Raw genomic sequence first — 13,298 nt, forward strand, 5'->3', positions numbered from 1 at the left:
ATCTATTTCAGTGTCAGACGTCAGAACCAGCAGAACTGTTGCAGTGAGATAAGCATAATCTACCAAACCAGTGACCTTGTTCTCTTTACGCTGTTGCAACTTATTAATTTCCCTATATAACCCTGAAATCATTTTCCTGTTGGCCCTGACCGATGGGTTCCTCACTTGTACCAGGCAGAGACTTCAAATCTTTCAGTCAAAAGTAGAGGTTCAGACTAAGTATTAGGAAGATTTACTGCCAAGAGGGTGGTCAAACACCGTAACGGGCTTCCTAGAGATGTGGTCAATGCCCTAACCCTGTCAGTGTTTAAGAAGCACGTGGAAAACACCCTTAACTATCACACTAACTTTTGGTCCGCCCTGGAGCAGTCAGGCAGTTAGATGATCATTGTAAGGTTTATTAAACCTTATTAAATATTCAGAAACCGTATTTAATATTCAAAAGGCAAAGATCTTTAATTATATAGTATTTACAGAAGAGAACACTATTTTCTGAAGTGTGTCTTGGCACTTCTGGGGACAAGCGGTGAAGAGACGACAAGGGTAGGGATGAGAAGGGGAGCCTCCACTTTTCCCCAGCTGCAAAAAGCCATTTAAGTCTGGACTTAGCACTGTCACAAGCAACACCTATTCCATGAATTAAACAACCTGCAGAGCTATAAAACACTTACCTAGACTCGTAGGTTTTATGAGCACATCAAGCACATCATAAAATGGTAGGCTTTTCAGTTGAACATCGGGATGAACAGGTGGAATCGGAGGGGATGGTTGCTGCATCTCGAAGTGGGGCTTAGTGTCCTGGAGGAGCACAGAATTCACAGGTGAGGAAGGAGACTGAGACGTGACTGAAGTAGAAGGGAGTGGGTGAATGCCAGCAACAGCCAGGTCAGGCTCGACTGGAGAGGAACTACTGTCCAAGTTGAAAACCGTGGGTTTTATAGACGTTAAGTCTGAAAGTCCTTCAATTGTCCTTGGGTACCGACGCCTATAAAGTTCTCGGATTTTTATCTGAACCGCTGGGCTGCAGCCGCTCTTCAGTAAGTGCAGCGCCCTCATCAGGAGGTCATGTTTCCTCCCACTTTTATTACGTCCAGCAAACCCCAACAACACTTGCAGTTCAGAAACACGAAAACTGGATACCATATTCTAGAAAGAAAAGATATAAGCACAGGTGAACCAACAGTACCCCAAGCAGGCCTTTCTGAGGAGCATGGTGAAGCATCTGAACTTCCATCATTCTAGTTTTACACTTGCTACCTTCGGTACTACCCATACCCTTACTCGACACAAGAGTACAGTTGGTTTAAAACAAAGAAGGTTGAGTTTAGTTGTGTTCATAACTTCAAAAGACTTCTGTTTCCACACTCAAACAATACCAACAAAACCTTAATGCAACCCATGCAGTGCTATCTTAAATTCTCAGGCAGAAGAGGAAGAAAACAAAAACAAAAAAATCAGATTAATCAGTATTATCACCTGTCTTCCAACATTCTTTAAGAAATAAAATAAGGAAGTGTTTAAGTTCTGCATAGTTTATTCTGAAAGATCCTTTATTTTGGGCAGCATATTAAATGCATGTGTGAACAGAGACAGGCACATCAGGTTTCACTCTTGAAAGGGTGGCACAGCGAGGTGGGCACTTTTTGTAAAAGCTACTAACATACTAACAAACTGTTTAACCAACATAACTGATTCTTCCAAAATGTCACAGAAAACTTCCTTTCCTTTTGTATCACGTTCTGGTATCGTGGGACACAAAGATCTCTTAAGAGGAAACACTACTATTTGCTTGGTTATCAGTTAGTTGTGGAAGACTGAGGATTGAACTATGAAGTCATAAACAGATTCTCATTTTTTAAAAAACCCCAAGAAATAAAAAAGCCCACTATGCAAGAGGAAGTGATCTTCTCCCCCCATCACTATAAATGAGTAATGTAGCATAGGTGCATCGTCTCACATTTTTGTGAGCAAGCTCTCTTTTCAGAGGTATAAAATTGTCCGGAATTCTTCTAAACACCTTCCTTCCTATTTCTGTGGGACTCTTCCACCATAACTAGGAGGTTAAGTTTTAAGCATGAAAGAACGTCTGACTTTAATCTGTACTGCTGTACTGTATCAACTCCAGGCTCAAGAACTGGAGGGCAAAGAACCCAAGAGAAAGTATGAAGTAGTAAACATCTGGGATCATAAAAGATATTTTTAAAAACAGTTCAGAAGTGCATTGTTGACTTTTAAATAGCAGTCCAATACACAACATTTAAAGATTTGGGCACTGATTTCAGAAGGGATACAACTCAAAATGCAGTATTTTAGGTTTACCTTCCCTAGTCCTTACTACACAGTTAAGAGTTTACACCCTTATCTTCTAACACAGATCTGACCTCAGCTTAACTTTTAACACAACTATGCCACAACCATGCAGTGAGCCACCAAAATAAGTCTGAACTCCCCCTGTGTCCCTAGCTCCTTGCTCCCTATTCTCTCCTTAATGTTGAGAAAATTGTTTTTAGACAGATCAGGGAATTGAGCCAGATGAAAATTGAACTTCAATCATAGAATCATTTATGTTGGAAAAGGTCTTTAAGATCAGAGTCCACCTCTAAACCACATCCCCCAAGTGCCACATCTACACGTCTTTTAAACCCCTCCAGGGACGGTGACTCCACCACTGCTCTGGGCAGCCTGTTCCAATGCTTGACAACCCTTCTGGAAAGAAATTTTTCCTAATATCCAGTCTAAACCTCCCCCGGCAAAACTTGAGGCTGTTTCTTTTGTCCTATCACTTGTTACTTGGGAGAAGAGACCAGCCCCCACCTCACTACAACCTCCTTTCAGGCAGTTGTAGAGAGCGATAAAGTCTCCCCTCAGCCTCCTTTTCTCCAGACTAAACAACCCCAGTTCCCTCAGCCGCTCCCCGTCAGACCTGTGCTCCAGACCCTGCACCAACTTTGCTGCCCTCCTCTGGACATGCTCCAGACCCTCAACGTCTTTCTTGTAGTGAGGGGCCCAAAACTGAACCCACTCATCAAGGGGCGGCCTCACCAGTGCCGAGTACAGGGAGACGATCCCTTCCCTGTCCCTGCTGGCCACGCTATTGCTGATACAAGCCAGGATGCCATTGGCCTTCTTGACCACCTGGGCACACTGCTGGCTCATGTTCATACGGCTGTTGACCAACACACCCATGTCCTTTTCTGCCAGGCAGCTTTCCAGCCACTCTCCCCCAAGCCTGTAGTGTTGCAGGGGGTTGTTGTGACCCAGGTGCAGCACCTGGCACTGAGCCTTGTTGAACCTCACACAATCGGCCTTGGGCCATTGATCCAGCCTGTCCAGATCCCTCTTGTGCCATTACAAGACAGCAGGAGCAAGCAGCCAGGACCTGCCTTTTCAAGGGCCACATTCTGTGACAAGATGACCCAACTATTGGACGAGAGAAAAGCCGTGGATATTGTCTACCTGGATTTTCAAAAAGCATTTGACACAGTTCCCCACAGAATTCTCATAGAAAAACTGGCTGCTCATGGCCTGGATGAGTATATGGTCTGCTGGATCAAGCACTGGCTGGATGGACGGTCCCAGAGAGTGGTGGTCAGTGGAGTTAAATCCAGCTGGTGGCCGGTCACAAGTGGTGTTCCTCAGGGATCGGTGTTGGGAGCATTTCTGTTTAACATCTTTATTGATGATCTTGATAAGGACATAGAGTGTATCATCAGTAAGTTTGCAGATGACACCAAGTTAAGCGGGAGTGATGATGTGCATGAGGATAGGGAGGCTCTACAGAGAGACTTGGATAGATTGGATCGGTGGGCCAACGTTAATGGGATGAGCTTCAACAAGGCCAAGTGCCAGGTCCTGCACTTGGGCCACAACAACCCCCTGCATGGCTACAGGCTCGGGGAGGGGTGGCTGGAGCTGTCTGGAAGAGAAGGATCTGGGGGTTCTAATTGACAAGCAGCTGAACACGAGCCAGCAGTGTGCCCAGGTGGCCAAGAAAGCCAACGGCATCCTGGCTTGGATTAGAAATAGTGTGACCAGCAGAAGCAGGGAGGTGACAGTCCCCCTGTACTCTGCACTGGTGAGGCCACACCTGGAGTGTTGTGTCCAGTTTTGGGCACCTCAATATGAGAGATCTTGAGGTACTGAGCGAGTGCAGAGGAGGGCAACGAGGCTGGGGAAGGGCCTGGAGAATAAATCCTGTGAGGAGCCATTGAAGGAGATGGGACTGTTTAGTGTGAGGAGGAGAAGGCTGAGGGGAGACCTCATCACTCTCTACAGCTCCCTGAAAGGACATTGTAGAGAGGTTGGTGCTGGTCTCTTCTCACAGGGGATTAGTGACAGAACAAGAGGGAACGGCTTTAAACTGCAACAGGGGAGGTTCAGACTGGATATTAGGAAAAAATGTTTCCCAGAAAGAGTGGTCAGACAGTGGAATACACTGCCCAGGGAGGGGGTGGAGTCCCCATCCCTGGATGTGTTTAAGGGTCGTTTGGATGAGCTGTTGGGGGATGTGGTGTAGGGGAGAACTTTGCAGAGTAGGGCTGAGGGTTGGACTCGATGATCCCAAGGGTCTTTTCCAACCTGAATGATTCTGTGATTATTCGTGCATATCAAAACAACTATCTAAAATACTGTGATACTCCTCGCATCAGGTACACCCTTCTCTCATTGCTGAGGGGATGAGGTTATCCTATTTCAACTGAATTTCAACATTTCCAGATAGCCAGTTTGGGTACAATGACGCTTCTATCAAGTAGCTATCAGGAAGCTAACCCAGCAGTCTTCAAACTGGTATTCCCCCAACACTCCATCAATAAATGCACCATGGATGCAACTGCCAGTGAAAGCAGTGTCACATGAGGCATTGAGTAGCTCACCCTAACTTCTGAAGACGACACCAACAGCAGATGTCACCTTAATTTCATCCCAGCAACTTCTCTCAACAGAAAAATGATACAAGAGAAGAGGAAATACAGAACTCCATCCAGTTCACAAGCTGCTGGAGAAGGTTAATTTCCACCTGGCACCCTCCTGCTACTTTTCCTTAGTGTCACAGTCAAAGAGGGTGAAGAAAATAAAGTGTTTCAGTATTCATAAAAAATAGCTTGAAGTACTATAACAGCTTTATAGTCATGCCACATAAAAGAGAAATTGTGATAAGATAATACTGATATTCAAGAATTTACTGAGAACTTCATGTTGTGGTTCCATAGATAGTTGCATAAGCTTGATAGCAGCATCAGCTCCTTTATTTCAGATGTAGGCAGTAAGCATGATTCTGGATTCCATTATCCGAATGCAAATGAACAAAATAATCCGTTACATTGAGATTAAGGAAACGCATGTATTGCAAAATACTATTACCCTGTCTGCTGCCTTCTGTGCATTCCTGCAAGTTACTCAAGGTGAAATGTGCAGTTAATCACGCCCTGAAACAGCTAACATTTTATGCAGAAATTCCACAAACTAGCATTTTGTTACAAGATGGATTTCATTTCATTAGAAGACACAGGCTGGCTTCAATACATAGTCAGCAAGATTTTAAATTGACACCTCCATTAAAAGTGCTTGGGAGAAAAAAAAAAATTACAGTTTTGTCCATCAACGCAAAAATCTTACATATGCTTTTTAAAGAAGTCTTGCAAAAGTGAATTTTACTGAAAGTAATTAAACAATGGCTTTTGAAACATTTTCCCCCTAAAGCTGATTCTACATTCCCTTTAAGGTAACAACAGCCACGTGCATGAACACACAGCTAGCCTGACCTACACATTTTAGCTTATTATTCCATCTACAGATATATGAAAGTTGACACTCATTATAATCAACAAGGTTTTAATGGAGGTGTAACATATGCTTAGGAGCATTTATAATCATGGTGCAAGATAGATATTACTTCCAACAAACACTACCAAGTTATTTTATTTTGGGGTTCCAGCAATATTGCAGAAGACTGCAGCCTAGCTATTAACATGCTTTTCACATCACTGAATTAAGATTAGACATTTAAATTGTGTCATGTAAATGCCATCTATTTTCTCTTAAGAGAAGTTCTTTACAGCTGCACAGCCCAATAAAGAGCTTTTTTAACACAGAAGACCAAAGTCGTTTTATTTTTAATGTTTCTCCATGAACACAAAGAGTAGTTTGACAGAACTTTAAGGAAGGAAATCAGTCTGGATAATTCAAGTACTTTTATATTCCAGAAACACTTTTTCCCCTGAAATTCATACTTGAAGGTCGTAAGAAGTTTCAAAGGGTTTTTTGTTTCTTATTGTTAAACTATAGCAACCATGATTCATAAGCAGAAATACTGTTCTAACACATTAAGCCGTAGGTGTATCTGGAATGGCATTCACTTCACAGGGAAAGTCCAGGAAATGCTGACACACCACTGAAATTAAGGGCAGGCATGTTTCAGAGCAAAGTAAGGAACCAAACATACCTCTCAAACAAGAGGTACATGATTCTCCACACTCCCCCTGCCAACGCTACCTGTAATTTTAGCAGTCATTGTACTTACATGAATGAAAGGCAATCAAGGATGCCTGTTAAATTATTGACATATATCTACAATTTGCGCCAATGACTGTAGCTTCTAGGGCAATCGCAGCTGCTCAGGTAGTGAACCCAACACCTGAACCTGCAGAAGCAATCCAAGTCAACTCAACAGTTCCAGTCAGTCTCCACCTAAGAGCTCTGCTTCAGCCCCACTGGCTTCCAGATGGTTTCTGAAGTGTCTGAAGGCTATGTAGGGAAGGGACACACCAAGGACAAATGCCCACTCCTGACTTTAAGCCCTTTTCTGACACTCATAGCAGAGAATCACATTTGTGACATCTTCTGCAATAAATCTGCATACATGCTGATTTACAGCGGGCTACAAATGTGTAATACTGGTAAGAAAGAGCAACTCACGTCTTGGGATGGTTGAAGACCTCTATGCTGACCCTAACGACAAATATAAATGTATTCTGGAAACTGATGTAACCTTAGATAAAAAACTGCAAGTCCTGGGAAAGAATGAAGACGTCACTAGTTACATCTGTGCAAGTAGTACAGCGCAGTAAGAGCAACTCTGAAGAGCACAACAGTTGGTGTAAACAGCATGACCATCAGGTCCTCAGTATTACAGGGATTTTTTTTCGGACTAACTCTAGCCTGGCTCCTAAATTAGGCATTGGTCTTCAAAGTTGCATGCACTTAATATAACAGTGAAAATCCTGAATCAAATACTTGCATTAATTTCAGGTAAGACATGCAAAACAAAGCTTGACCCATTTCATTGCAGCCTCATTTTTTAAGTACCACAAACTACATTATCTCCTTCCTCTTCTCCATCACTCAGCACAATCATTAATTGTAGATTACTCTAGATACAACAAACTTTTAAGGTACCACAGGTCTCACTGGTCTGAAAAAGTGATTATGCATCTAGGAAGAACAGGGGAATTACGCAGAGATACAAGATAACAGTATATTATCATAGGTTATTAACAGTATCTTATCAGAGGTTATCTTATTTAATACACTCCATGTTAACTGCAACCTAAAGATCACTACATCACCAACAAACTTCTCAGTACCTATTCTGTCCATCATTTTAAGTTTACCCCAGATCAACATGCAGAATTCAATTTCTATGTCAAACACCCAAACCGGTTGGCACATACAGTACAATGTTATTAATACAGCTAAAATAAACCAGAGTAAAACAGATTGTTCGGCAACAAGCTTGAAGTAGACATTGTGAAAATAACTCTCCGTTTTTGTCTTGGTTAACAAATCAGCACGAAGCACTGCTTCACCTGCTAAACAGGCAAACACCATCGATTCAGACCCAAAAAATAAAGCAAAAGGAGCAGAAAGACACCAAATCTGGTATGAATGAGAGATCCCATACATACAAGAATGAGACTTCAATTTCTGTATTTTAATATGGTATCCTAACCATATTGCTCTTCACATTTGAATTGCCTGACTTCAGTACTGGCTGTGCAAGAGCAAAAATTAAAAGTGGGACTTACTTTCAGCATTTATAAACCCTGATTTTTGTGTGTACAAATTGTGTGTAATCTCACCTTCCACACAGGATGTATGAGCACACTTCCAACTCTTCTCACTAAAACATTTTTTTTTTCCCACAATGGCCATGAAACTGATCTCTAGCATCACACAAATTAGTTTTGGCATAGGCATATTAATTTGCCTATAAAGAGCTGCTTCCCCCCCCCCCCCCATAAAGATGAAACTAACACATTACTTCAAAACCGACTTAAATACAAACTATGAGGCTGAAGCTGTTACCTTCTAAACTAGGGATCTGCAGTGTTTCAAGGGTAGTCTGCACCCTGTGTTGTTTCCAAATTAGAGTCAAGATGCCAGCAGAAACTTAGGAGACCCAAGAGATGTTCTCTCTCTCCCTCTAAGTAATAACATATAACCGATCCTCTTATCTGCAGTATTTTGCTGGGATGCAAACAGTAGCTTCAAGCCAAATCTCGGTGAGTTAATTTGTTGGGAGCTGGAACCGTTTTCTCACAGATGGCTCTCAGAAGGAGCTGTAGTTCCCCACTCCTGGGCCAATTCTGTTCAAAAATGTGTTTACATGCCTCCACACCAGACTGCTGACTTCTGCTCCACGTCCATCTACGCCTGTGTAATCCCTCTGACATTCATCGGGCTACTCATGAGTGAGGATTATGGATAAAGGTATGAGCCATGTTTAAAAACAGCAGGTCTGGAAATTGTATCTCAAAATACAAGAAAGATACCGTTGTGCTCACCACATCTTCTCAGTAACTCCCTAATGTCTCAGAAACAGGTAACCTACAGAATTCAACAAACACTACTAATTAATTAAGGGTTAACCTGAAGGTCTGAAAGGGGTAAGCCTTATATTGGACATTTTCACCAATATCTTGAAAAGTAGTGACTGTGGTTACAGCTACTTCCAAATCCTTTAACAAAACTGAAGATTTGCAAAAGGCATGATGTAATAGCAAGTTCCTTTGAGTCCCTTTGTTTTCTTTCACTACAGCCTCTCAGTTATAATCCTTTGGTCATAGCTCCCCAGAACTACTCCAAAGATCCAGAGGATGGCAAGGATGGTACTAACAAATACTAAAACAATCCTTTGCCCTGAAAATAGAAAAATGCTGTCCCTGCATGTTTCCCTCAAAAAACAGAGCTTGAGAGAACTCTGACCTCCCGCCTTTAGTCAGTCCTTAACGATTTACTAAATAAATTCAAACTCTCCAAATTGCCCTAGTGGCCTTTTATAAGGCTGGTAGAGATCACATACTACAGGAAACTGCAATCAACAAGAGAGCAGCAAACAACGCCATAAAAACATGAATCTATAAAGCAGCAGTTTAAGATCACTCCTAAAGATCAATTCACAAAATCTACTGGGGGGGGTGTGGGGGGTGTGGGGTGTGTGTGCATGTGTGTGTGTGTCTCTCTCTTCTCTGGCCAAAGCGGTAAGAATTGGTTGTCTGAAAAAAACTTAAACCTGCAGACTAAGTGCCTGGTATTCAGGCAGATGCATTCAAACATATCTTCTTTAAAAAAAAACCATGTCAGAAAAGGCCTTGAAGACAGGAGGCAGTCTACACTATTCTCTTCAAAAAAACACCTAGAGCTTTCCCAAAATGAACCATGAGTTACTATCAGCCAGATCTTGAACAGTTAGAGAAGCTTCAGTTCATAAATAAGAGGAATGGGAACATCAAAAGACATTTCTTCAGACTAGTATTTTTTTAATTACTGATACCTATTCTTTTGAGTGACAAAAGGGCAGTCCTGTAGGTGGCCTGAAACCCAGTTCCCTCTTCCCTCCATACTTCCTGTGTTACTTCTGGCAAGCCACTCAGGTGCATATATAATTTCAAAGGTATTTAGGTACCCAATTCCCAGAGTCTATCAATACTTATGCATACCTAGGTAAGTGATTATAACGTTTTGGAAAATGCAGATCACAGCTCCAGCTCAAGCCCAGAGAAGAGGAGCTACACAAAGCAGAGTTATCTCTGCTACAAAGTTTACACTGGGGGTTTAGCCACCTACATAGCTACACCCTTTGAGAGAACTTGGAACAAGGGCCAAAAAAGAGTGAGGATACTAAACAGAAAAACATGTAAACACAAACAAGTTTTAAAAAAACCCCAACATTTGACTTGGGAAAAAATAAGCTAACCCTTCTTAAACCTAAGACTGAGATAGAGCACTGTTATCCCCAAATAAAGACACTCAGTTCTTTCAATGAGGTTTTTATAACCAAGCTTCTCAGCTACACTACAGCCACTTCAAGCCAAGCGGTGTTAGTGCTGGAAGAAGCCTTAGTGTAGGAAATGCTCTGGTGATTGCAGCATACTTCCCACTGTTGGTCAGACTACAGTCAGGTCAGCCATCAGACCTTTCTCTACACTAAAGCCTAATACACAGTGGTTCGTATTTAACCGACTTTTATTCCTTCTGTAGGAAAGTCTAGGTCGGGGGGGTTCAGTGGGCACATAGTATTCCCACGGCAACACTTCTGCAGTTACAGATACTGCAGAAGGACAACATTCTCCTTCCAAACAAAGATACTCCCAGACTGCTCAAGGAATGTACAGAAAAACAAAACAGTGTAGTCTGCTCTTTGCGTACACACCTCAAAATATGAAAGGCGATCCCCGCGCACCGAAAAATCTGTTACATAAACTCCACAAGTGCAATAGAAAATACATTCAACTGAAGATAAAACAGGTCCGAAAAGAAATACTGGATTTCACGCTTCACAGGCACAGTTCTCCCGGTTAGAAAGCGATTAAGGACTTTTTAAAAATTCAATCGTCATTAGCACTTCCCAAAATTCAGTAATTTCTCAATCTCCCTTCAGCTCGCAGCAAGGGCACCGCGGCGCTGGGCCCTCCCGAGGGCGCGGAGCCCCGCCGGGCGCCATGCGAGACGCCGGCACCGGGCCGGGGCCCGGCTTCTCACCCGGCCGGGCCGCCCGCAACAAGCGAAACGCCTTTTAAAATGTCGGGAGGTAGGGGAGATGGGGGGAAAAGGGACAGCGGGCTCCCCGAGCCCCCCGCCCGCGGGAAGTGACAGAGAGGGTTTTCCTCAGGCAGAGGCGCCGGCTTCCACCGCCCCCCAGCCGCGTTTCAGGGCGGCCCCGCTCCCTCCCCGGGGAAGACAGAGGCGGCCGTGGGGCCCAGGGGTTTCCCAGCGGGGCTGCCGCCTCAGCGAGAGGCGCTGACGGTTCACCTCCCCCCCCCCCCCAATCCCCGGCAAGCACCGAGGGGTGCGGCGGGGGCTCCCCGGGAGGAAAGGCCGGGGGAAGGGGGTGTAGGCGAGGGGCCACCCCGCTGTGGGAACGGCCGGGCGACATCTTAGCGCGCGTCTCCCCCGCTCCCGCCGCCTCACTCCCTGCTCACCCGCAGCTCCTCGAAATCCGCCATTTTCTACCCGCTGCTGCTGCTGCTGCTGCTGCCGCCGCTGCTGCTGCCGCCGCCGTCGCCGGGCCCCGCCGCCACCATCGTGCACCCTGCGCGCGCCCCCGGCATATGACGAGGGAAGGAGGTGCCGGCGGACGGGCGGGAGAGAAGGGAGGGACTTCGCACCGTCTCCCGGGGCCGCCCCTGAGGGGAAGAAAAGAGCATTTTTTTTTGGTACTTACAGACCCGCCGGTACTAAGAAGGGCCCCTCCGCCACCCTCGGGGTCCCTAGCGGGCCCGGGGCGCGCGGAAGGCGCCCGGCGTGACAGCCAAGGGGACGTGAGGGTGAGCGGGGAGCGGCCGGCGGGATGGCACCCCTCAGGGCTGCCCCTCTCCCTCTCCCCAAAGTTAACACCGCGGACGTCACGCTCAGGGGTGAAACGATTATTACATTCGCAAAAAAAACCCCACGACAAATAATACAACAGTCTCGCGACTGAAGCGTATTAAACAGGAAGGTTGGGGTTGCGCTGTGATTTTATAGCTTTCTTAGTTTTATCCATCTAAACAAGAACATTCCCATAATTTGTGTTACAATGATGATGTGACACATTTTATCAATAAAAAATGAAGCGAAAAAGTCACTGGCAGTAAGCTTCAAAACTGGGTAATGGGTTTCCTGCTGTAAGGGAAATGTTGAGACATTCACAGAAAAATAAACATCGAGGTGCAGCTGAGAATACTATTTTCAAAAGCAGCCGGAGATCATTATCTAGTCACAATAATTACCTAGTCACAATATTCAGTTTCACTGGCAACTGGGCTGTTAAACCAATCAACCAATTTATTGCAATAAAAAAAGCAAAGACTGAGCCAACAAACAGGCAAGCAGCCAAACCAACCCAAACAAGAATAGAGACATTGGGGGGGGGGGGGGAAACCCATAATTTCTGAAACACAAAATGTATTTACCCATATTAACCAAAAGGCAGCAGTTTTTGCACAAGTGACAGATTCAGAGCGGTAACTCAACTGTAAGATCTCTCAGAACAAACACAAGTACACTACACCAGGAGCTTCTTAATGAGCCAAGAGACAGGCCTCATCATCAGCAAGCTCTGCTAGGAGGGATTCTGGCAGGCAATTCTGGGAACAAAAAACTGAGGTTTTGGAGAGGGTAGTGATGCCTTCTGTACACACTGGCTATGGTCACTCAATATAGTTACAGGATCTGGACACATAGAAACTCAATAATTAACATTATTAGCAGTATTTTTGCAATAGCAAAACAGCTCATCCAAGATAAACCATCAGTTCTGCTAAAGTTTTTAACCATAACCACAGCTAGACAGTCCTTCTCTGCATAAACTGTGCTTGGTCTTATAACAGTCAACTCCTTGAAGATTTAAACATAAGGACTTCATTAATTTCAAACCCCTTTTGTTAGTCAAAGCCAGGAATTTCCAGCCTAACAAAGCATGCTGTCTGCCACACCGCTGCATGAGTTCAACTCCAAAGTCCATCAAACGTTTCTTTTTCCCTGCAATTCAATACCAGACTAAAGGGGCAAGCTGCAGGTTAGGAACTCTTAGATCATTAAAGCACACGCCAGACCAAAGCCTTATCTCTCCTTCTTTCAACACACCCTCACGTTTCTTCTTTTAAATACACCAGGAAAGACATCAATGTTCAAGCTCACACCAGAGCCAGGCATTCCTTTTCTCATGTACACTCACCTCTCACTTCATAACCACATCTTTCAACCTCCTCATTCTTCTCATCCCCAATATCCATTGAGGTAAGAACAAACAGATTATAGTTTGCATTTTAACACCTCACATGCATAAGATAAGAAGAGTTTACATATTAGCTTATCCT

General features: G+C 44.2%; 1 protein-coding gene across 17 annotated transcripts in view; it reads right to left on the bottom strand.

Annotated features, from left to right (window-relative positions):
* PIAS2 (protein inhibitor of activated STAT 2) overlaps positions 1-11,877 on the bottom strand; it is a 32,343-nt gene extending 20,466 nt beyond the window's left edge. For 5 of the 17 annotated variants that reach the window (XR_012621788.1, XR_012621787.1, XM_074813549.1 and 2 more), the window contains exons 1-2: positions 11,421-11,870; positions 672-1,146 (exon numbers count right to left, since the gene is read on the bottom strand). Coding sequence is in view for 11 of the 17 variants with exons in the window: in XM_074813549.1 (XP_074669650.1) it covers positions 672-1,146; positions 11,421-11,444 (499 nt within the window). In the remaining 6 variants the exon portion in view is untranslated. Of the gene's footprint in view, positions 1-671; positions 1,147-11,420 lie in introns of all 17 variants that reach the window. The other 12 variants (XR_012621786.1, XR_012621785.1, XM_074813553.1 and 9 more) reach the window with 6 other exon arrangements.
* Between the last annotated feature and the right edge of the window lie 1,421 nt (positions 11,878-13,298).

This window comes from Strix aluco, chromosome Z (assembly GCF_031877795.1).
Source record: "Strix aluco isolate bStrAlu1 chromosome Z, bStrAlu1.hap1, whole genome shotgun sequence".
Lineage (NCBI taxonomy): Eukaryota > Metazoa > Chordata > Aves > Strigiformes > Strigidae > Strix > Strix aluco.